The sequence below is a fragment of the Charadrius vociferus genome, unplaced genomic scaffold (genome assembly GCF_000708025.1).
Source record: "Charadrius vociferus isolate BGI_N301 unplaced genomic scaffold, ASM70802v2 scaffold43, whole genome shotgun sequence".
NCBI lineage: Eukaryota > Metazoa > Chordata > Aves > Charadriiformes > Charadriidae > Charadrius > Charadrius vociferus.
This window is the reverse complement of record NW_009648043.1, coordinates 4,803,037-4,827,894: the sequence shown is the minus strand read 5'-3', so window position 1 is coordinate 4,827,894 and position 24,858 is coordinate 4,803,037. Positions and strand designations below refer to the sequence as shown.

The 24,858-nt window shown below is 39.7% G+C and overlaps 1 protein-coding gene across 1 annotated transcript; it reads left to right on the top strand.

The window, feature by feature from the left end:
- The first annotated feature begins 381 nt into the window (after positions 1-381).
- On the top strand, positions 382-24,152 carry LOC104285233 (ADP-ribosylation factor-like protein 8A). Its single transcript, XM_009883659.1, has 6 exons — positions 382-456; positions 14,646-14,719; positions 15,066-15,159; positions 17,332-17,399; positions 20,930-21,000; positions 23,759-24,152. Exons 1-6 carry the CDS (start codon positions 397-399, stop codon positions 23,806-23,808), a joined length of 417 nt encoding a protein of 138 aa, XP_009881961.1. The 5' UTR covers positions 382-396; the 3' UTR covers positions 23,809-24,152.
- The last annotated feature ends 706 nt before the right edge of the window (positions 24,153-24,858 follow it).

Sequence of the window (24,858 nt, the reverse complement as noted above, 5' to 3'; positions counted from 1 at the left end):
AGTTTTATCATATTTTCTCATATTGGGGGTTGGACTAGATGACCTTTAAAGGTCCCTTCCAACCCAAACCATTCTATGATTCTGTGCTGCTTTCTGGTTTGCTGAAGGATCAGATGAAGAATTATCTGACGTCTTGTGGTTTCTGGGGTGATCTTTGCTGCTGAGGAGAATAAAAGATCATTTAAAGGGGCTGAAATGAACAGTCTTCCTTGGCGTGACAATGCATTAATTGAAGTGCTAGCCGGTGCTCTTGAAGAAAATTAATGTGCTATTTTATAGTGTTGTAAAATAAGAATTTTAGATTGCAAGCGAGAAACTTACCTGCTGTGTATCAACTATTTTAAAATAAGTATTTTATTTTTTTTTCTATTCTAGTCAGGGCAGTTCACAGAAGATATGATTCCTACAGTAGGCTTCAATATGAGAAAAATAACAAAAGGAAACGTTACCATAAAGGTAGGTGTGCATGTTTGAATTAATAGAGGGTGAGTAACTAATAGACAAAGTGATTTCAACTTGGAATGTGAAAGCGTAGGAACGATCTTCTAAGATGACAAGATCATTTATCTGTTTTTCTAGCTCAAAAATAACTTTTTTTAAGTGTATAGTCATATATTTTTCCATACATTAATCTGTTTGATTTCATTATATCCATGCCAGGCAGAAGCTTTGTTGCACTATTTTGGGTTAGAAAGGTCATAAAATTCTGAGATACTAAGGGAGCTGTGTTGGCTCTTGGGGGTACCCCTCTTTTCTCTCTCTCCCTCTCACAACTGTAAGTGAAATCTGAAGCAACTTCACTCCTAGCTTACACATCTCAACAGAGAGTGTGGTTTAGCTCACATAATGTTAGCGATACAGAAATAGAAAATCTAGTGTAAATCAGTTGTCAGGGAACCACCTCTTAGGCCTACAGAGAAATATAGATGATGCCAGTTTGTTTGTGATTCATGCCATGGGCATCAAAATAGAGAGAAATTGCTCCAGTAGCATTAAGGCGCTATTTCTTGTTTGATTATGAAGGAAGCCAGATTGATTAGTCTTGATGAAATTCATAACTTCTATCTAAAATTAGGTGAGGGGAATATAGGTTTTTGTCTTTATCTTGACATTTCCCTCCTTTTCCTTCATTTTCTCTGCTTTCTCCCTCAGTTCTAAAGATACTCTTTTTCCCCTGGTTTGGTGTGACTCCTAAACCTAAGGAGGATTTTCTGAAATAACATGTAATGTGAATATAAGTAGTTGTTAACTGTCTACCCATTCTCTCTAAACAACGACCAGGTAAAGGGTGGTAAAAGGAATAATTGACTCCTGTTGATTGGGAGATGTTAAAGCTAAACTAAAAACCCCTAAATCTAAAATGATCATAGTGGTATAAATACTGTGACTGCCTGTCTGTTTCTGGTCCTACTATCTTGCTACACTTTTTCAAAATTTCATATGACTGTAGGGCCTTCAGCTGTACATTTCACATGTGTATCTACTTCTTTGTTATGAGCTTGCAGATTAATCAGTAAGTTCCTCTATAACTGCTTGTATGTTACAGTGCCAAATAAGCCAGCCTTTTGAAAGCTATTGAAATGGAAAGTCTAATGTCGCCCAACTATTTCCTCTCATTACCCCAACCCTCATTCCCATATACCCTCTTGAAATTCATGTAAGGTTTGGCTGGAATAAAACCTCTTAACATTACCCATATTCTGGCCTGATTTTAATTTCCCAGGAAATTTTGTCAAATTGCCAAAAATAAATAACAGTGAGTATCTTCAAACTAGGTCCACAGTAAAGACTGTAAAAGGCTTAGAAGGAAAATAGAGTAAAAGGGAAAATGGAGTAGAAGTAAAGAGGAAGAGAATCATTACTGCCTTGGTAACCTCAAGTTTGTGACTTTGTGCTGATAATTGTGATAAGTACATGATTAGAGCCTACTTTGGGAGAGAATCTAACCTCACTTTTATCACGGAGCAGGTGAGCAAGAGGACAGAGTAGCATCATATAAGCCTTCTTAATTCATGCATTTTATGAAAGGTAAATGACTGATAGAAGCCTGAACTTCTTTTTTTTTTTCAGTGTAGATGGAGTGTGTGTGTTTGTGAGTTTACAAAAAACAAACTGTCACACGATGAGCACTGCAATACTCAAGGCAAAGTGTTCAAATTCTTCTTTGAAGTAAAAAGTCAAGACTAGCATTACTTTACACAGTCGCCAGCTCTCTGAAAACACAGGGGAATTTATATGGGAATATGAGTAAGCCTGCATCAGTTGGACTGCATCTGTGGAAAACGTAGGTGACCAGAATCAGAAGCTTCTCAGCACTAATTATTGCAGCAAACCCTGTATGGTCAGTTTCTTTGGCAACCCAGGAATCAGAAAGAGTGAAAGGTAACTGAACTGGTCTTTCAGGAGACAGAAGTAGCACACAAGGTGCACATTCTGCTGAGTAACAGTTAAGTATGCAGCTTTTTCTTGTAATGGAGGCTATTATTTCATGGTGCTTTCTGTTTGAAACTGGTGAAAAACCACAGAATTTCATCGACGATGAGGTTTCACTTCTGGTTGTGGCCCTTTTTCACCTTTATTCTCAGTATATACCAGATCATCCAAGCTCTCCCTCATCTCTGCTGGTTTATTTCTCTGTGGTCAGCTCTGCTTGTGGTAGTGCCTATACCACATGTAAGGTAAGGCCGGGAAGGGGAAATTTCGATTTATGGGGACATCTGCTTTGATTGTGGTAGGGCAGTATTCATGCTGCATAACAAGAAGGTATACTGATCAGCAGAGAGCTGTTTCTTCTCTTTCTTTGCTATGGAGATTCCCTCCAACTCTCCTCATGCTCATTAGCCTCTCCTCATCCTCTTCCACTCTCTTGGTTTCTTTGTGCTTATACAAACAAAGGCCAAACCCTAAACACCTCATTCCTCAAAATACCCACTCATGTCCCTTAAAGAGGAAGCGACAAATGTCCTCACTTAGTCCAGGAGTGAGTGTCAGTGAGTGTGAAAAGAAATTCTAGTCTTGGGTCCCTCTGTTGAATGTGTCTCAACAACTATCCAGCAAAGAACTGAACTCTGCTATAGAAGGAACAACCTTCAGCCTAACAGTAGCTTGGCACATTCCTGTTTATCTTCTCCCAAGAGAGTGCCTTTTTAATCAAAATCAAAACTTCTGAATATTTTTCCTTTGGAGTCCAAATTCTGCTTTCCAAACAGAATCTTTCTTGTAAAGGCAAATAAAACCAGCCTCTCCTAAAAAAAAAAAAAAAAAAAAAAAAAAAAAACCAACAAAAAACCAAAAACCAAACCAATTCACAAAATGCCCTTTTAATACACCCACTTTTCTTTCTGTAGCAGCACTTCTAAACCTCAGTATGATGTTCCTCATGCTAGGGACAAACTAGACTTACCTTCTGGGAAGCCTAAGGGGTAATCAGGCAAACCTACTGAGGTTGGCAGAGACTGAAGGTCAGCTTTTGCAATCAGCTTAAGCAAATCATGGTGTGAGGTTTTACATTCTACTTTAAACCTGGCCCTGCACCCTTGCACCCCTTTTCCATCAGCACCAGTGAACACATGGCAAAGCAGTAGTCAGATCAGACAACTGATCTAGATGAAAACAACCTCTAAAAAAACCCAGCAACCAACCAAATGAAACCTGCCCCCATGCTAGTTTCTCCCCAGTCAAATTATCTAAGTAGTGTGCTCCCCGAGCAGTTGCATGAATACTGGTGCCACGACAGTGTGGGAAAGCAGGATACAGGCACAGGCAAAATGATGCATTTTGGGGGCAGCCTGGGTGGATTGACTTAGATAGCTGCAGAACACCGTATTTAGAGTGCGGAATCTGGACAGGAAGAAAGCAGTCTCTCCATTTGATGAGAAAAACAAAGTTTTCCTTCATCCTTCTGCTCTGGTAGCTGCAAACTTTTGAGCGCAACTAACACTGCGTATTGCTAGAGGGCTGCCAGAATTATGTGTTCAGTACACACACATAAACTGCTTGTGGATTCAGGTGGATCAGTGACAATATTTAAAAAAAAAAGTTCAATGCTATATTGTTAGGATTTACAAACCTTAGATGGTATTTTCTAGTTTTCTAGTTCTTATAATTAATACATGATTCATATTAGTTATGAAAGAGAATTTATGGACAAGTCAGTGGGCATTTATGTCAGAAGAACAGTCTGATTGATGTGCTAATTGTGTAGATTTTCTCCCCCAAGATTCTGTTTATTATACGCAGATTAACATGTACACTAGCTATAACAGCAAATCAAATAATGCATTTACAACAAGAACATCAGAGGTACTTGCTTTATAAGTGCAAATGTGTCCTAAAGCCGTCCCATGCTTTCTTGACCTCTTACATGTCAATGGAAAGATATGTAGGAGAATGGGATCAGTGAGAATATTGTGATTAGCGTTGTGATATGAAGCAGCAAATGCAGACTCACAAGCAAAAGCTGTTAGTTTCAGTTTAAGTAGTCAAACTGTCTTTTCATTTATTCAAAGAGGTATTTTTCTTTTGTTCTTTCAGGCATGCAGGCGTTCTTTGTCCTCCTGCCTGAGCCTTCCTTTCTCTTTCAGAAGAGTATATTTGTACTGAAACAGGACCTTCCACTTGAGCTTTAGCAACGCTTCCTAACTCATACAGGAGAGGATTCTATTTCAATTATTCCTAAACATCAGTTTCAGACACTTTTCATCGCATCTGCCTAGGTTTAAAACTGATGCCACAGTCAATAAAAAAGTTACCACATTCAACCATAGTTCATAAATAATCCGCAGCAATAGGAATTACCTTTCAGTTCCCTTGTTTTCTGTCTTTTGCATAGAAACAATAAGGCCATGATTTAGAGTTTATATAGAGAAGGCATAAGGATAGTTGGAGTGCTATGCTAATGCTGCTACAGAATTGTCAGATGTGGAAGAAAATGAGAAAGCTGTTGATGGTTCATTCAGCTAGGCAAACAGAAGTCATTGGCAAGTAGACAAGAGTCTTCAAAATAAAGTATTTTTTGAGCCAGGATAGTTCAAGGAGGTGAAGGAAATGACTAATAAATTGGTACTGGAGTTGTCTGCACAAATCATATTGCAAGATCAAGTTCATGCAGGGAGGAGGTGTGTGAGTTTCTGTGGAACTGTGCCTGGTTTTTACGCTTTGATCACAAAAGTCACGTTATATATAGTTTTATAATAGAGATGTTAAGAATAAGGGGATAATGCTAACATTATTAATATGCCTGTTACTTTCAAAAACTACACTTGGTGTGTAAGCCAATCTGCACAGGAAAATGATTTATCTTAACCAGTTCTCATGGTCTCTGCTACAACAACATACAGTGAAAGTAAGAGGTGTAGGGGAATATGGCTCTTATGTATACATGCTTATTTCCTTAAAAGCCTGTCAAGATGAAGTATTTGTACGTCACTATTCCTGCATCTAGGTAAGCTGTTAAAATCTTACAGTCTAATTGCTAGATAAAGTTTCTAAAATTATTTTACTGTGAGAAGAATGACATCGTTTGTTGGGAAGTTGATGACTGAAGAATGGTGAGGGGGATGCCTCTTGCTAGAATCCTTTGATGAGCTATTTGCAGCCTAGTCAACAAGGATTCAGAGTGAAATTTTCTTTAACCTTTTTATTCCAACAAATTAGGTTACATTTCTCATAGAAATATTATGATATCCAACTGTCAGCTATTATCAAAGTTCCTGGATAAAGTGTTATTTTACTAAACCTGTGAAGTCCTTCAAACATGGCAGGAATGATCTTCATGGTAGGCAGGTAGATCTTGCATCTGACCTTTTTCAGAAGTCTCAGGGGACACAGCAAAACAATCAATTAAACTTACTGTAAGAGCGAGGCTGAGAAACCATCTGTGTCAAAAAGTCATCAAGTGAAAAAATGGCATTGCAGAAGTGTAAGACTCATCACCTTAGGCAAAGTAAGTTACAACACCAACAAGTAGGTGATACTAATCCTTTATCTGTTTTTTTTTCTGTATTTTGGGGTAGGCCACTAAGAAGGAAGTACTATGCTAGTGCAGCATCACCACCTGGTTTCTGTTCTATCCGTAGTTTCCATACAATTACAGAAGGCAATAACAACTAAGGAGCCCATGGCCTTTTTTACTTTCTTCCGATTTTGGCGGTTATTTCCAGAAGCCAGTAGATTTATTTTCATATTTAGTCTGTAATCCTAGCGTGTAAAAGTGTGGTCACCAGCATGCCTGTGTGTATGAGTACTTGTCTGAACCACACTGAAAGAAAAACACTGATTTATGCAAGCCAGAACATTTTGTAGAAAGATGCCAAGTTCATGTGCTCTTTAATCAAAGTTGAGAATGATCAGAAATGTAAAGCTGTCAGCTTTAACTGTGAATTGTCAAATTTTGGCTTGTCAATGGATTTAATAAATCCTGTCACCTGTTATGTCCGAAAAACGAGAAAGCAAACAAGAAAGATTTTACCAGGCAGTATTTAAAATCTAGGCAGGAAGCTTTATGGATTTTGAGGTTGTGGTTGAGATATTCAATTACAGTATGATTTCCAGCATCAAAATACCTAATGTACTACAACTTAAGGATCTGTTAAAAATATTTTAATGAAGTTCATACCCAAACTGATGGCTGTCTTTTTTTTTTTTTTTTTTTTTGAAAAAAATAATCTATGACTGAATTAATTTGGGGGTTTAATTCCAAGAAAGTTTCATTGTTTGCTGGGTGATTGATTTTGATTTCAATAAGTTAGACAGTAGCTAAAAAATTTCTTTTAACAAACCAAAATTTGAGAGCCTCAGAAGATGTGCACCGTGAACTGTTATTTTAAATGATTGTGAAGTTCCAACTAATCAACCTTTGATTCTCGCCGTGATGTTCTTAGAATAGTGTCAGGTATAAAAAAGAAAGAGAGCAACACAAGGCATGCATACACGCAGGCAATGCAGCAGCTTCGTTCTTCCTTGCCTTTGCACTTTGTTTTCTTAAAATAGCACTGCCAGCCAGTTTCTGCACCCCCCTGGATATTGCAGTCCAGAGGGAGCAGTGAGCAGCCGCTCAGGGACTGGAGCTGTGGAGGTTGGACTGCGGCACCCCAGCTGTCACCACTAGAGGCCAGCGTCCTTCCACGGGAGCTGCAGCACGGACCAGTGCAGGCCAGTCTAATGGAGGGCAAAGCCAAGTTTCTTGCTAGTTGGTACCTGCTCTGATGTGGCAGAGAGGGAGGAGGAGTATCCCGGCTTTGTGCGTTCCTCTTCTAGCATCCTCTGTTGCAGCACGCCTCCCTCCTCTGGATAGTAGAGTTTCCAAACATCCCCATAGAAACAGAATCCTCCTGGTTTGTAATGCTTCATCCTGCTATCCAGCAGCAATTAAGAAACGTCTTACCTGTTCTGCCATCATCTCAGACGTCGTGTACTGCCTATATAGCTCCAGCAGTGTTTCAGCAGGTACTGACTATTCCATATGGCTTCGGTCACACTGAAAAGGCTGTGCTGTATCTGGGCTGATTTCAAGTCAAAGTGGTTATTTCTATAAAGAAGAATTTTTGTGGGATGTCCCAGTGATTTATGATAGTGGTGTGTAAGGAAAAGCTGTACTGCTGGATTCCAAAGGGTTGTAATTCACAGCAGGGGGTCCAGTTGCTAGTAATATATCCCAGGGATTGTTTGACATCTTCATTAGTGACCTGGATGGTGGAACCAGCTGCACCCTCAACAGGTTTGCTGGTAATACAAAACTGGGAGGAGTGGCTGATACAGCAGAGGGTTATGCTGCCGTCCAGAGGGACCTCAACAGGCTGGAGAAGTGAGCTGATAGCACCCTTCTGAAGGTAAAGAAAGTACAAAGTCCTGCACCTGAGAAGGATCAACCCCAGGCACCACTACAGGCTGACCGACTGTAAAGCAGCTTTGCAGAAAGGGACCTGGGGGTCCTGGTGGACACCGAGTTGATCATTGGCCAGCGGTGTACATTTTCAGCAGAGAGACCAACAGCATCCTGGGCTGCATTAGGGAGAGCTCTGACGGCAGGTCAAGGGAGGTGATCCCTCCTTTTTACTCAGCACTGGTAAGGCCAAACCTGGAGTACTGTGTCCAGTTCTGGGCTCCTCAGTACAAGAGGGGTGTGGAACTATTGCAGAGAGTCCAGCAAGGAGCCATGAAGATGATTAAGGGACTGGAGCATCTCTCGTATGAGGAGATGTGGAGATAGCTGAGACTGTTTAGCCTAGAGAAGAGATGGCTCAGGGAGGTCTTATCGATGTAGCCAGACTTTTATCAGTAGTGCCCAGTGACAGGACAAGTGGCAGTGGGCACAAACTGAAATATGAGAAATTCCATTTAAACCATAAGAAAAAGCATTTTTACTGTGAGGGTGATTGAACATTGGAAGAGGTTGACCAGGCAGGTTCTGGAGTCTCCAGCCTTGGAGCGGTCTGCTCTAGGTGACCCTGCTTTCACCGGGGCGAGTTGGACTATACAATCTCAAAAGGTCCCCACTAGCCTCGGTGGTTCTGTGATTCTGTGAAAAGGAGTTAAATGAGGGCTAGAGAGTGGCTCAGAGAATAACCGTGGAGCATACTCAGAATTACGCAATGATCAACTAATTATGAAAGTGTTCTCCCATCTTACAGTTTGGGAAGAGAAGCCTTTCAAGACTGTACGTGCTGGGAGTTGTGCTCTGCAGAGTGTGAGACAGGATGATGCATTAGATAGGAACCTCTACAGTGGTCGGACAAACACATGGGGCCAGAAGTCAGTGTCCCGAGTCAGATCAGGGAGTGTTGAGTGTTGCACCAGTCATTCAGAGTAACTGTTAGGACTCATAAAAATGAGGACCAAGAGTTGATCTAAAGGAACCATCTAAACCAAATCACAAAATTGGAATCACAGAATCATTTAGGTTGGAAAAGACCCTTAAGAACATAAACCATAAACCTAACGCTGCCAAGTCCACCACTGAACCATGTCATTAAGTGCTGCACCTCCATGTCTTTTAAATACTCCCAGGGCCATTTTTCACCAGGCAAACTTGTGCTCTGAGATGAATCAGATATTTACCCAAATATCTTAGGTAATAGTTTCTTAAAATCTGTTCTTCCATGAAGAAGGTTCTACAATATCACTTGTTTTGTACAATGTTTTTTCATTCTAAATATTAGAAAGCTTTTTTCCTGATACCTGATGTGAGTTGCTGTCATGACAAATTGAGCTGCTTTTTTCTTATCTTCTATATCTGGCAGCCATTTCCTGGGGAATGTTATGATTTTGCTCCCCCCTCCCCTTTATAGGTCATATTTTCAAAAAATCTTCACACCCTTTCTTTTCCCATCTGGACTTTTTCAAATTTGTCTGTGTCTGTTCTATAGACTGATGCTCAAAACCAATATTGGAGCCTCTCTGACACTGAGGACAGGGCAGTACATGCTTCCAAAATCGTATGTGAGATAATTCTGCTAGTACATGCTGATTTAAGACCTGCAACGCTGTTAAACACATACTTAGTTTATGAACTGCTGAGGCTTTTTGTCCTGCACCTCTGCCTGGTTGTTACGCATTTTGTGCTAGTGCATTTGGTTCGCTCTGTCCAATTGTAGCATTCTGAACTTGTGTGTGTTAAATTTCAGCTGCCTTATTTGAGACCATCCCTCTAGTTGGTCCAGATACTTTAGGATTCTGATCTTTTCTTTTTATCCACTCCCAGCTTGAAGTTATCTGCAGCTTATATAAACATATGTTCTATTCCATCATCCTGTTGGGACGCCTGGGAACCGTAAATGCTGCCCCTGATTAGCTCTGTCCTCAGCAGCTTTGCTTCATTGATAAATGCTGGGAGTCTGTCAGGATTGCTCAGACATGAGAGGTAGAGGGCAAGGGGGACACATGAGGAGAGTGCTAGGGAGCTGCTCTGTGGGGTTAAATCTGTCATGGGAGAATGTCCTTTTCTTGTCTAATTTACCAATATTAGATTACCTTTTCCCAGCAAACACACTGTTGCACATCCTCCTGGCTTTTTTCTGCTATTAAGCAAATACTGATTTTTGCTTTCATGGTAATATGTTCTTCAAGGACAAGGAAAATTCATAATCGCTACAGTAGTTATTGATCAGCTGTTTTGAGCCATTGGTGTCCTTGCCTCTGGTCTCCTTGCCCTCAATCTTCCAAATACAAGTTCTGCCTACAACTTACAACTTCTATATGCCTGCTGTCACCAGAATCTCTTGGATTTTGATGTCTAGAAACTGATTCATGATCATATTAAAAGAGGGTTACAAAAGATCACACATGGTCACACAGAATCAGGTTTTTCTGCTTTGGGGAGAACACAATATTGAGGCTAGAATGTATTGTCTCCTTCTATTTAGAGGTTTATTGCATCTTGATTGAGAGGGTTATAGTCTTATCTCTAAAGCTGGGCTTCCTGGTACTCTCCTGCCTTAGAACACAACGTGGAGCTAAGCAGCACGAGGTTCAGAAAACAGTTTCTGAGAACAGACTTTGCTTTGGGGTCCTGTTTAAAATCTACCTGTTGATCTTTCCCACATTGTACCCTGTGTCTCTGATAAAATGGCAAATGTATCCTGGTCATTGAGAAATAACTCCTTCTATTAAAATGCTTCTGCACTTGTTTTCAGGAGTTGAAGATGTTCAATCATTTTGTGTTGCAAGTCTTAAGTCCATTTCCTGTTCTTCAGTGAAAGTGCTGTGATTAAATTAAATATATAAACTGTGAAGTGTGCATATAGTGACGTTCATGGTGTGAAATAATGTTGTTGCCCAGCTTGGGTCAAGCGCTCAGGTCTTGCTCCTCCTCATCCCTGCACCTGGCAAGCTGGAAAACACTGAGGCCTTGAAACCCCCACACCATAGGCAGCTACAAAATATTTTCAGAAATATTTTCAGACACTAGAGTCTTCTAAGTGTGCAGTCTTCCCAAGTATTAGTAGAGAAATTGATCTTGTAATGCTCAAACCAGGAAAACTTCCAAGCAGAAAGATGTATTTCTGGGTTGAAATATTTGTAGTGTTGGGTTCAGCTTGCAAATTCAGATGCCTGAATGTAAACAGCTATATGTCTGCAATGAGGGTTAAGCTCTTTTAATAATAGTCAGAAGAGCTCTGGTCAGTACATTCAAGCCTCGAGCGCAATTCTGTCATCCTAAAGAAGATGTTACGTCTGGTCAGCTGAATAGCTGTCTAGGCTTCACTGACTACCGTGAGATCGTAGGTACTGAAGCCATGTGTTGACATTGAAATACAAATGTGTCATTGTACACATCTCTGTCCACAAGAAATACCCAACCTAGCATGTCTGAAAAAAAGCCATGTAAAATTGACATCTAGAAAATACTTTCCCTGCAACTTTGTCATTAACCATCAGGCATTCCCATAATATAAGCTAATTAAAAGAAACACAACTAGAGTGTTAGTGAATCTTCCTCATTCGTCAGCTGAAAGGTTTCGAAAACATTTGAACCTATTCCCCAGCTGCATTTTTGCTCAACTGTCGTGATACCCATCTGTACAAAAGAGTTTACTCCTTAAACATAGCAGTCTTAAGGAGCCTTAGATCCACATGAAGAAACTGAACAAGAGGCATGTCCAGAGAGTTTTCTGTTGTAGAAGAATTTGATTTAACAGGTAAGTATAAGGACTGTAGTAAATGATGATTCCGAAGTGTGGCATTTAATCTAGTTTACAAATAAAAACATTGCATTATTTTATGAGTGTAGACCTGCGAGCATGATAAGAATTACTACCCTATAGGAGCAAACAGGAACAAATAAAATCGTGATCTATAAAATGCACTAGAAATAAGATGTATGCCTGTGAGATTGAGCCTAAACAACTCCTTGAGATTTTAATCTCCTGTAAGTCAGTGGCACTGGGTTTCAAAGAAACTTTTTCTCTGTTTGGTTTGGTCATTCTGTAGGCATTTTCTGATTCTTAAAATCAGGTGGTCTTCTAGGGATACAATTATCTCTTAAATACTATGAAAATTTTATTCCTGAGGGACCAACGAAAGTCAGGGGAGGAATTTGAATTCCAGTATCTTTTTGAAAATACCCAGACAAAATAAACTTCTTTTTGTAGCTAGCTGCGTATTCAGCTATTAGGTTGTAGTCCCCTGCCTCTCCCAGTTCACACCCAGAATATACTTTTTACCTGTGTATTAAATACTGGGATACAAAAATAGGGGATGTACAAAACATGCAAGACTCATGCAAGTAAACTTCTTTGATGTTAAAACCTCTCCCCTTTCCTTCCTGGCTGCTTCTTGTATTGTCACAGTTCTGTCTGTTCAGCCATGTACAGTGGAAGTGGTTTGGGGCAGAGATTTGTTTTGAATAAAGTAGTTAACGCTGTCATTGGCTATTCAATATACTAAAGAGTATTAGAAAGTTACTACTAGCATGATTTAAATTTCATAGGCAAAGAGGTGAGGGGTTTTTTTTTTCATGCATTTATTTCCCTATTTCAGGTAATTATAACTTAATATATTGATGTAAATTGGGTTCCCAAGCACTATTAAAAACACCTAGTCTATCTTCTGTCCTTCATGTTATACTTTAATGAATAGCTGTAAGCCTTATTAGGGAAACTGACTGGAAATGACTTATATTTCCATTGTTTCAAGGTGACTCTCCTAATGAGAACAATACTTGTTCAGCAGTGCAGTTTAATATAGTATAGATATAGTATATCATCAAACAAGGACAAAACCAGTATTTCTTTATTTTGTATTATTTATTTTGTGATTAGTCCAGGCTACATCATCTTGTAGATTTTTCTAACAAGAATAATTGCTGTCAATCTCCAAAAATCTAATCTTACTACTGGCCTTCCCTGTCCTCTTTCCTCTTCTTAATTCTCTGATCTACCAAGAAAATAATTTGGTATCTTTTTCCATACACACAGATGTGCACCAGATGGTTACTGATAGTTTCAAGGTCCTGATGAGTTATTGGAATAATTAGCATTGGTGTGAGGTTTGTCATCTAACTATGATACTGAACTGTGTACTCGTCTCTTTCAAGCTTTTAAAACAAAAGTTTATTTTGTTAAGCCTTTTGAAACAGCGCTTCAAACGTCAGTGCAGATAATAATTGATATGCAGTTCATGGTCAGAAGTTCACTCAACTCTCTTTAATGTGTAAAATTCTTGGTCTTATAAAGGGGTTCAAAGGCAATCTACAGTTAGGTAATATACTAATTTTATGCCAGAAGGAAGAGTAAGATATCAATCAGGGAATTATTTTAATGGTGAATTGGGAAATAATTTCTTTCTAAAATATGAACATAAGGTGTTGAAAATGATGGCTAAATTGATATATAAATATGATGTATGGCTTGTGGAATTAAAAATGTAGTCCACAGTAGTCGAAGAAGGCCTTATCCCAAGGGTCTATTAAATCTCGCTCTTTTGTGCAAGTCTTTGTTGCCACAGCAGTTTTAATATGTTTGGATTTATAAAATATAAATATGAAAACAACTCTTTAAGAAAATCTGCTTCTGTGTATGTTACTTCCAAATTTAGTTTGTGCTGTAATGGGTATGACTCCTAGATCTGGTATACAGTACTTATTGTTTTGATTGCTAAATCTGATTAACATAAGAAATAATTACTTCTTTTTGTCTTTGACATAGGAGCAAATCCATTCCTTTTATTTTTCAGTGTTCATCATTATTTTAATAGGTGTGTCACTTGTAGCACAACTGTCTTTAGACGTAGCTGCTCCAGCTACATCATCACACAGCCCTTGCCTGCATGATTTAGATCCTTTCCCTGGTATTGTGATCTTGGAAATGGTTTTGAAACAAGATTATTGTTATCCACCAAAAATACTGGATTTTGGCAAGCAAAGTAGAATAAGTAACTCCTGTACAGAAAAATAATGTGCTAGCCATTGATGATAAGGAATTCAGTGGGATTGCTGGACGCTAATAGCATGCATAAGTATTTGCAGGATTGGAGCTTTATAAAATCCCAAGCAGTATTTGAGCTTCCTTTCCTTAAGATTCACTGATTAATCACTTCAGGCCTACCCTACACTACTGTTTCCTTTCTGGCTCTGATCAGTTAATCCATGTGGCTTTTAAAGCACATTTGATGAACAAATGGAAGAGCTGTGGAGGTATTGGAGCTCCCTAGAGAATATCATCCTTTACATGGGCTCAATCTGCTCTCCGACTAACTCTTTATTTACTTAATATCTGTCTTTTTCTTACTGAAGCCCTGATTTGTTCTTAACTCAGGTCTCCCTAGCTCCATAAAAAATGCAACTTCGTAACTGTTTTCATACAATGATGCTATTCTTTCTGGGTTTTAGGCTGTGCATTTGCAGAATTCACTTTGGTATCTGAGTAAGACTTTTCTTGCAGTGAGTGGGAAAGACTAGAGTTCTCCAAATGGACCTTTGGAGCGGTTAAGGTCACAGGACTGACTTGCCTTGTGAATATGCCTGTCCCCCTCCATTGACTGGAAGGGGCTGAAAAGACCAGTCTCTTGAGGAAAGGCGCTTTGTAACCTGCCTACATTTAGGCATTGTCAATACAACCTGCATGCTGCATGTAAGAGTTTTGTTCTGTTCTGTTAGTACTGTGTAGTTCAAAACAGTTTTGGGGTTGAGGTGTTCTTACCTTTTCCAGGTATGGGACATTGGAGGGCAGCCAAGGTTTCGAAGCATGTGGGAGCGTTATTGCAGAGGAGTCAATGCAGTTGTGTAAGTTTTCTTGTGTATGCCCATAGAAAATGTATTTTAAAATATCTATAATTAATATAGAGATGCTTTTCTTTCTGTCCACCTCCATCACATAAGACCCAACATGCTAACAGGAGTGTGGTTTACACATCCAGGTCTATAATTAATTGCATTTTCCATGCCATTTTTTCCCCACAGCCCATATTAAATTCTGTATCTTCCTGTATTAATAAATGCAGGGCTTGTACAACTCAGGACTGTTGTAATGCTGTTGTCAATGTGAACACATTTGTCACATTTCAGATGTTTTAATGCATCTTTCTGCAAGTAGTGGACAATACCATAAATAACTATATTCCCGTTGCAGTTACATGGTGGATGCGGCAGACTTAGAAAAAGTAGAAGCTTCAAAGAATGAGCTGCACAGTTTGATAGATAAGCCACAATTGCATGGAATTCCAGTAAGTATTTTGATTATTATTCTTACCTGCATGTAGACAGTGTAGCCTAAATCCTTATGAATTCCCTATAGTTCCTCTGGACTCTTGAAAACACGAGCTTAAATATGATGCAGCCTTGATACATTGAGTGCTCTTAAAAAATTATTGTGACTTTTTTCCAGAGGACTCAGCATCTTATCAGTGCTGCAGCGTGTTTGTGCATTTTCTAGTCTAAAGGTCAGAACAGATTTGGAAAAAATTCATTTTCACATGCGGCATTATCAGACAGTAATTACTTCTAGTCAGTCCCCTTTTTGGCTGGGTTTGAACCAGTGACCCAGTTATGTTTCTGGCGGTATCTTAAGGCATGTGAGATTTATCTTCCTGAAGGTTGGCAGGAACTAACATCAAATAGCATCCTCTGCTTCCAGAGATTGCAGAGGAGCTTGACTTTTTCTGTGTCATGACTTTTTATTTTTCTTGGCTTTTTAGTTTTTCAAACTAAACTGCATGGAAAAAATGTAAATATGCATCTGTTCTCCAGTGGGAAGTGTCAAAGAATAGTATATTCTGCTGAAATTCTAGTGAGGAATTATGGAGGTGGAGACTAATATTGTTTAATTAAATGTAATCTGCCAATTTAGAGCTAGTAGGTATCAATCAGGCTAATGTTGATCTGTGATGCTGACATCACCAAGCAAGAGTTCATACCTTTGATCGTAAGAAAGAAAACAACAGTACCTACAAATCGGGAAGAAGTTACTCACAACTTGATGGCTCTTGCTTGGCCCCTTTTTTGTAAGCAAGTGTTTGGACACTTGGCCAGTGCAAGTGATCCAAGTCATCTGAGGATGAGTAGACAGACAGCCAACGTGGAATCATTGTGAGAATAAAGTTCTGACACATCTGTTCTCAAAGGAGAATTTTTCAAGTCACTCTTCATCTTTTTTATAAGGTTTGCTATTATTGTTGCGGTTTGTTATTTTAAGTACATATTGAACAAATCCTACAGAAATCTGTAGTCATGCTATTCATGGCGAGTGACATTGTCTGTCCTTTGTATTGTCTTCACATCCTGTTTTACTTCACACTTTTCCTTCCTGAAATGATAGATCTCTCATATCTTCAGAAGTATTTAATTAAGTTCCTTTCCTTTTATATGCTATAATATCACATTCCAATTGCCCAGCCTGACCAGCAGAGTAATTTCCAAGGTGCAGTAATGTATTTTTTACTTATTTTTATTTCATAGGTAGTAACTAGTATTGAACTTCCTTTAATTTATTGTACTCAAGCTTTGGCATTATAGATTTTAAGGTGGCTTTATTAATCTGAGACTGCAAGTAATGAGTTTTAATGTGTTCCAGATTCATGGGAAATAATGGGACAGTCTTGACTCAGAATTGTAACACATCTGGAAAACAATAATGCAATCATAATTAGAAAAACCTTCCATTGCTTACTTTATCTTAGAATGTGCTCAACCCATTCATCTGACCTTAATTTATACTTGAAGTCTTAAGTATTGCATAGGAACTCGAAAGTTCCAGCATCTATTCAGTAAATTTTCTGCATTCCTCAGACTTAATTCCTAATAGCTGCCCTTCTGATTTCTACCATGAATGCTCAAAGGGGAGGGAGAGGAATCGGTCATTTGGCTGGTGCTTGGGTGTTTTATGGTTTGGATGCCTGTCTGTTTAGATAATGTTAAGAAACAGGGGAGCAAAACCGTAGAAAGAATCATGTCTTGGTCTTGAGGACGCAGCCTCTACTTCTGGGGCCCTACTTTTGATTAACATTAGTCTGGTGCTGTGGATTGAATGTCTGTTGGTGGTTTGAGTGCACGTGGTGCATTGCTTCCTCCAGGTTTAGTTGCATGCAGAAGGAATCTGCTTAGTGCAATCTAACACCATCCCATAATGCCATCCAGAATGGAGATATTCACTTCCAGAGGAGACTTCTGATACTGATACACCCAGAAATAATTTGATCCAGTTTTCGGAGGGTGTGCATCCAGCATCTGACCCTGGCTAGGATCAGAATTTCCATTCCCACAGTCATTGGTCATTTTGAATATGTATGCTACCGTGTTCTAAATACTTGGCTGCAAGTTCCAAAATAATGCCAAGAAGTGGTTAAAACCAAAAATAAATGCCTCCTGGATTTAACATGAATATGAATGATTTCTTTCAGGTGTTAGTCCTTGGAAATAAAAGAGACCTCCCAGGTGCACTGGATGAAAAGCAGTTAATTGAGAAATTGTAAGTAGCAGCCTGTGTAGAAAGCTGAAACACTGTGAAATTCATAGAATCGTAGAATTGGTTAAATTGGAAAAGACCTTTGAGATCATCGAGTCCAACCGTTAACCTAGCACGGCCAAGTCCACCACTAAACCACGTCCTTAAGCATCACATCTACACATCTTTTAAATACCTCCAGGGATGGTGGCTCTGTCACTTCCCTGGGCAGCAGTTCCAATGCTTGATAACTGTTTTGATATGTAAGAGAAAATTGTTGGTAGTCTATGGCAATAACCGGCTATAACAGCTTCCATTTTACATTCTCAGATACTCCACTTTGAGCTCTCCTGGCAGTTGAAATAGCAATCTAGGTTGGTAACTTGACTGCGGTAGATTTGAACCTCTCTTGAATATTATTTCAGTTGTATAAAGTTGTTTCAGATAATCCTGTTTTCCTATCACGGAGGATACAACTGCTGCAGATAGTAATAGGCTCACTTACACTTTGCAGAGTACATTGTAGTGGCAGTTTAATGCTCAAATGGCATTAGAACAGAACCGTTTCAAACTGCTGTCTTTAAATTTAAGCAATTCAGATATTTTTGGCATGTATCCAAACCATATACTTACAGATTACTGAAACTAACTTAAATTGGTTCATTGTAAGGTAATCGTAAAGGAAATATACAGTTTTGTAAAAACTACCAGTATAGCAATAATTTTGCAGAATAGGATTCTGTTTCTCAAATCACATCATTTTAATCAGTAGGAACTGCAAGCAAAGTGGAGCAAAGTGAAGTTTCAGTATAGAAGGATGGTCCAAAGGCTAAGCAACTAAACTGGGACTTAGGAAATACAGAATCACAGAATGGCTGAGGTTGGAAGGGACCTCTGGAGGTCATTCTGTCCACTCACCTGCTCAAGTAGAGCCACCTAGAGCTGAATGCCCTGGACCATGTCCAGACGCCTTTTGAGTATCTCCAAGTGTGGAGATTCCGCAACCTTTCTGGACAACCTGTGCCAGTGAGGAGTCACCCTCAAAGGTAAAAGTGTTTCTTTACATTCAGAGGGGCCTCCTGTGTTTGTTTGTGCCCATTGCCTCTTGTCCTGTCAATGGGCTCCATCTTCTTTACAGCCTCACTTCAGATATTTCTGCAAATTAATGAGATCCCCCTTAACTCTTTTCTTCTCTAGGCTAAACAGTTCCAGCTCTCTCACCCTTTCCTAATACGTGAGATGCTCCAGTCCCTTTATCATTTTAGTAGCTCTTCAGTAGCTTCGTATCCCTCTTGTACTGGGGAGCCCAGAACTGGACACAGCACTCCAGGCATGGCCTCACCAGGGCTGAGTAGAGGGGAAGGACCGCCTCCTTCATATGGCTGGCAACACTCCTCCTAATGCAGCCCAGGATCCCATTAGTCATTTTTGCCACATTGCTAGACCATGTCATGTTCAACTTGGCGTTCACGAGGACCCCCCAGGTCCTGTTCTGCAAAGCTGCTTTCCCAGACAGTCAGCCCCCTGCGTGTATTGGTGTTCCTTCCCAAGGGCAGGACTTTGCACTTCCTTGTGTTGAACTGCATGGGGTTCCTGTCAGCGCATTTACTCAGCCTGTGAAGGTCCCTCTGAATGGCAGCACAACCTTCTCGTATATCGGCCACTCCTCCAAGTTTTGTGTCATCAGCAAACATGTTGAGGGTGAACTCTGCCCCATCATCCAGATCATTGATGAAGACGTTGAACAGATAGTATTGATGCCTGAGGTACACTGCTAGTTACTGGCCTCCCACTAGCCTTTGTGTCACTGATTAACTAACCGTTCAACCAGTTTTCAGTCTCCATCACTGTCTGCTCACCCAGCCCATACTTCCTCAACTTGTCTATGAAGATACTATGGAAGGCAGTGTCAAAAGCCTTAGTGAAGTCAAGGTACACGATATCCACCACTCTCTCCTCATCTACCAAGCTGTAGATTTCATTGTAGAAGGTTATTGAGTTGCCAAAGCATTATTTCCCCTTTGTGAATCCATGCAGAATACTCCTGATCACCTTCTTGTCACGTGCGTGGCAATTGTTTCCATGATTAGTTGCTCCATCATTTTCCCAGGGATTAAGGTGAGGCTGAAAGTCGTGTAGTTCCCCGGGTCCTTCTTCCTGATCTTGCTGAAGATAAGAGTGACATTTGTTTTCCTCTGCTCTTCAGGCACCTCTCCCTGTTGCTGTGATTGTTCAAAGGTTATCAAGAGTCGCCTCACAATGACATCAGCCAGCCTCTCATCACTTTTAGGTACATCCCATCAGGCCCATGGAGTTCTCTATTTCCAGTTTGTTTATGTATTCCTCAACCTGATCCTCTTCCATCAAGGGTACAACTTCCTTGCTCTAGACTTGCTCCCTGGTCTCTGGGGCCTGGGATTCCTGAAGGCTAACCTTACTAGTAAAGATGGTGGCAAAGCCGGCATTTGGTACGTCTGCCTTTTCCGTGCCTTGGGTAACCAGGTCCCCTGTCTCATTAAGCAATGGACCCACAGTTTCCTTTGTCTTCCATTTGTCACTTGGGTACTTCTAGAAGCCCTTCTTGTTACCTTTGACGTCCCTTATGAGATCCAGTTTCAGTTGGGCTTTGGCTGTCCTAACTGTCTGCATCCTTGGACATCCTCTATTCCCCCTGGGTTGCCTGTCCCCACTTCCACCTTCTGTGTGCTTCCTTTTTTTGATAGGGTTCTGCCAGAAGCTCATCGTTCACCTACTTATGCCTCCTCGCTTTTTTTCCGGACTCCTTAGGATGGCTGCTTTTGAGCTTGGAGATGATCCTTGAATATTAACCAGCTTTTCTGGGCCCTTCTTTGTTACAGGGCCTTATCCCGTGGGACTCTTCCAAGCAGATCCCTGAAGAGGCTATGTCTGCTCTCCTGAAGTCCAGGGAGGTCACTATTTAGTTCTCGTCTTTATTACAGTCTCTTGTGTGATCTCAAGACTCTTTCCTTCTTAATGCCTCCACTCCCCATCTGCTTCAGGCTGCGTCACTTGTGTGAGGATAAATAAGTGAAAAAATAACAAAGTGCTCAGAAACTCTGAGGGGGATAGGGAAATTCCCAGAAAGAAACAAGTTAATTAAGAATCAAACAAACATCCTGAAGATTAATGGTGTGATTATTTGAGTACTGTTATTCAATTATAAGAATTACTGGAGATAAAACCTCTGAATTCTAAGTGAAAAGAGTAAAAGGTGAATGCTAAGACATGGTAATGTTACTTGGTTACCCCTACAAAATGTTATTTTCAGCTCATGGATTTCTGTGTTTTTATTGTTCACTGTTACACTAACTTCATGAGAGATGTGAATTTTTGTGAAATTACTTTATATCCTTTTAATCTTTGAGAAAGGTAGGGGTTTTTCTGTGCAGTAGCATATTTTAAAAATTTGATATCTGAGGATAGAATAGAACCCACTGAGTAAAAAGCAGAAAACATGTAATTTAATGGAAATTCCTGTTGTCAGTTTCTGTGGAGTTGTAACACTACTTATTTTATTTTATTTTTTTCTGCAGAAACCTTTCAGCTATTCAAGACAGAGAAATCTGTTGCTATTCTATTTCATGTAAAGAGAAGGATAACATTGGTAAGCTTCTTTTCTTACAGCATCATCAGTGTATACTTTCTATTTTGGATCAGATGTTAAAAATGTTAATGAGATTTGAATATCTAACTCCAATATAGAACTGAAAATCTCAATTTACTTGGAAAGATTTTGTTGCAAATATTGCATGCAATTGTATTAGTGTTAATATAGAATTACGTGTAATTTAAAAGTCACTTGTAGAATTGTTTAGTTCCATGAGAAGTTAAGAAATTAATTTGACAGAGACCTTGGAAAAGGATTTTTTAAAACCCAAAGTAATTGAATCCCTCACAAAAACTGTGGTACTTTTGAAAAAATAGTAACTGGATATGAAGGCCTTCCAATTATGTGATACTTAATAAATTTTGGTAAGTGTTTTGCTCCATAGATGATTTTACTTTGTAATCAGGCCTTACATGCATGTGGCTGTATGGTGGTGTTCCTCAAACAGAGGGACTAGGGCTTCTGTCCTGCTGGAGATGGGCGGAGCATATCCTGAAGTCAGTGAAGTTGTCTTCCCATCTCACCTTTGCTTTTTGCCCTTTCCTCTCTCTGGCCTCACTTTCCTCCGCTTTCCTGTCTCTTTCCTCTGTCGTGTTCTCCCTTCTCTCCACAGGGCAGGAGAAAGGGATGAAGCACAGGCTGAGCCAGCAGAAGCAGTTGCCTGGGGGCATGCTGCATCTGTGCCACTCTTCTCCCCTGCACACTGCTAAGACAAGTGGTGCTAGATGGGAGGGATACAGCTTGGGTAGATATTCATAGATGCTTCTTGAGGAAGCCAGACTTGCTGGAAGAACTGGGCAGCTCTGTAGGGCTCAGCTGAATGAGAGATGGTGGGAGCGGGAACGGGAGGAAAGCCAGTTTCTTCCAGCAGCAGGGGAAATTTCCACCCTAGGCAGAGGGGACCAGGTGGTGAGGAGACTATGCCATGACACCTGGGCTTTAAGAAGCTGGGGGAGATATCAGCTGTGTGCAGGGACGTGTTGGGCAGGACTTTCCTTGGAAGTTGTGTACAGTGTTTGGGTACGTTGGTTTGAAGGAGGACAGACCTAGTTTTGCTGCAGCTTGGCATGCAACAGCTGTCTCTGAGTGAGGGAAATACAGAGAATGTGCTGTTATACTGGGGAGGATTAGGCTTTGGGATGTAAGGACTGAGGAAAACAACATGGTCAGGATTATCTGCATAGGTGAAGGGCAGTGAAGGCAACTGAGGTTTTAGAAATGCAGTGCTTGATCCTCATCAAACTCGCAAGGCTGTAGTGGAGGATCTCAAAAGTGATATTGTGACTAGAAAGTGGTAAAACCAGCTTAATTTCTGAAAGGATCCTGGAGAAAGTAGGTTTTGATCCTGGTTCATTTCTGTGGATGGCCTGGAGGAGAAAAGCATGCAAAAAAACCACGCTAAAATTTGCAAATGGGAAAATAACAAAAAGAATGATCTAGAATGATCACTAGTGCAGAGCCATGTAGATCACTTACTTGCGGAAGTCCTGGGAGCAGCAATGAAGAAGACTCAAATCTTAACTGAGAATCAGTCAAGTGTCTTCCAGTGTAAAATTTTGCCTAGAAAGGGTAACCTGATTCCTGAATATTTGCCCAAAGAAATAACAAATGTATTATATCATGAATGTTTGGAACTGTGCGGGTATTACTGGAGCGCTGTGTGCCATATTTTGAGGAAGACCTTGAGAAACTGAAAAGACGTTGGCAAGAACCTAGGGAGATCAAAGGGCTGGAAAATATCATTTATAATGAAAAACTATAATGAAAATATAGTTAGCTTATTAAAGTGGTGAAACTACTAGGCTGTTAAGGAGAAGACTGGGAACTGTCTTCTTCCTCTGCATTTTTAATTGATGTCAATGCAGTTAAATGAGATGATAGTAATTTTTCAGTGCAAACTGCAGCCTAGCTAACTGGTCTCATCAGGAGGTGTAGGTGTAAAGCTGCCAGTTTGTGTGTCCTGAGAGACTGTGGAAGATCAGTATATAATTATTAGCTTTGTTTTAGATGCCGTGGGATGCTTTTGTCTGCAGTCTCAGTGCCTAAGCTGGTCTGCCAGGATATTCATGGAGTGCTGTCTTGAACTTAGGACAGATGTGGCAACAAATTTAAATTTGAGAGCTAGAGCTGTTGCTGCCCCCTGACAACCTTCCTACCTCCCTGACAGATGTTACTGCCTTGAGGCAGGAACATCTAATCTGCTCATGAATCAGTTTGTGAACTGCTGCAGTTTTCAGCCCAATGCATTAGATTGTGTCAGGAGGGGTACCAATTTCAGCTATCAAATGTTAGTCTAGTGTTGCATATCTTTCAGAGACCTTGGACTCCTACAACCTACCTAAATGACCTCTTAATTCTTCATCAGATGTTTGCCCTTCTTTTTCCTTCTGGTCATGTATTTCTGCCTTTGTTCCCACCCTTCATTTCATTCCAGTCTGGATTTTACAGTTCATTTTATGGTCATCTTAAATCTCTGCTTTTCCAACAGTTCATCTGTGGCTTAGAAAACTTGATGTCAGTCATCATATTTCAAGAATACAAAACCCACATAATCTAAAAACAAAAAACAATAAAAAACAACGTACTTGGAGTTTTAAGTTTACTGAATTTTTAATAAGGTGTAAATTAAAAGCCTGTGGTTTCTTGGTTTTGTTTGGTGTTGTTTATTTGTATTAAGCTGCTGGTGTTCTGTTGTCCTTTTACACTTTGCAAACAGACTGTTGAGTTTTTCATTTTGTTTTATCTATCCTGGCAGACATAACGTTACAATGGCTTATTCAGCACTCCAAATCAAGACACTGCTGAAGAAAACTTTTGCTGAAGATAACTATTTCTCAATCACTTTGACTCCTATCAGCTATACACAACTGAAAAGATAAAGAATGCAACTGCCTACTACCAGGACTCACTTTGGTTGTATTTGTTAACAGAAGTAAAACTGAGTTATAGCTTGTCTCTCATTTTATGTTCTTTTTTTTTTAAAAAAATCCAGATAATTGTCACCTAGGTGAAATTCCTGAGCGCCTTAATACAAGACTGAAAGAAATCAATACTTTTTTGGGCTGAAATGTTTGAGTTTATGCATGTGAATTGTCAAACACTTAGTAATTTTTTTCTAATTTGAAACTGAATAAACTGCACAGTGGAAACAGGTATGGCTTGTTTTTTTGAACTTATCATATAATTATTCATACAGAATGTTATCCCTGCAAACACCTGTAGTTAAGTATCAAAAGTATCAATAATCAATTAAAACCGTACTTAAAAGCATCTTATTTGAACAAAATGCTGTTAATCAGAACACTTCCAAATGCTCCAGTTGGTAAGAAGTTATTTCCAACGTCATGTATCTGTAGTTACCTAGTTTTTCCAATCACTAATGTAAATTATTCATATGAATATTCTTTGGGAAGTGAAAAGTAAAACAAATCCTAGACAATCCTGTCCTTCTCTGTTGGGAAAGGAAAGAGTCTGGATGTTTTTCTCTCTTAAACAGAGAATGAAATACAGACACTGCACAGGTGAGACCATGTGCACCTTTTCTGACGTTATTACCCCCAAAATTCATGGATTTCCTAAGCTTTTTTATTGTAAATGGAGTAATTTTCACAGTGCTTCTGGACTACGTCCATTCCTGAACCTTGCAGAATTTTTGAGCCTAATATAGCTGGGCTCTGAAGTAGGATTAGTTCTTTTGAAACAGATTAAAGTAGCAATTCACTTTTTAAATTTTGATGCTTGCTAACATCTTACAGATATCTGCTTCTGAGTGCTTCACTTAGAAGCACTCTGATGGGAATTCTTCTGTGAGTTTGGAAATTCTATTAAATATGGAAAGTTAGTGTCAGAAAATAT

Coding starts and splice junctions, on each gene's coding strand:
- LOC104285233 (XM_009883659.1), top strand. CDS start 397: ATGATTCCTACAGTAGGCTTCAATATGAGAAAAATAACAAAAGGAAAC. Junction 14,720..15,065: donor AGAGGAGTCAATGCAGTTGT/GTAAGTTTTCTT, acceptor TTCCCGTTGCAG/TTACATGGTGGATGCGGCAG. Junction 15,160..17,331: donor CACAATTGCATGGAATTCCA/GTAAGTATTTTG, acceptor GATTTCTTTCAG/GTGTTAGTCCTTGGAAATAA.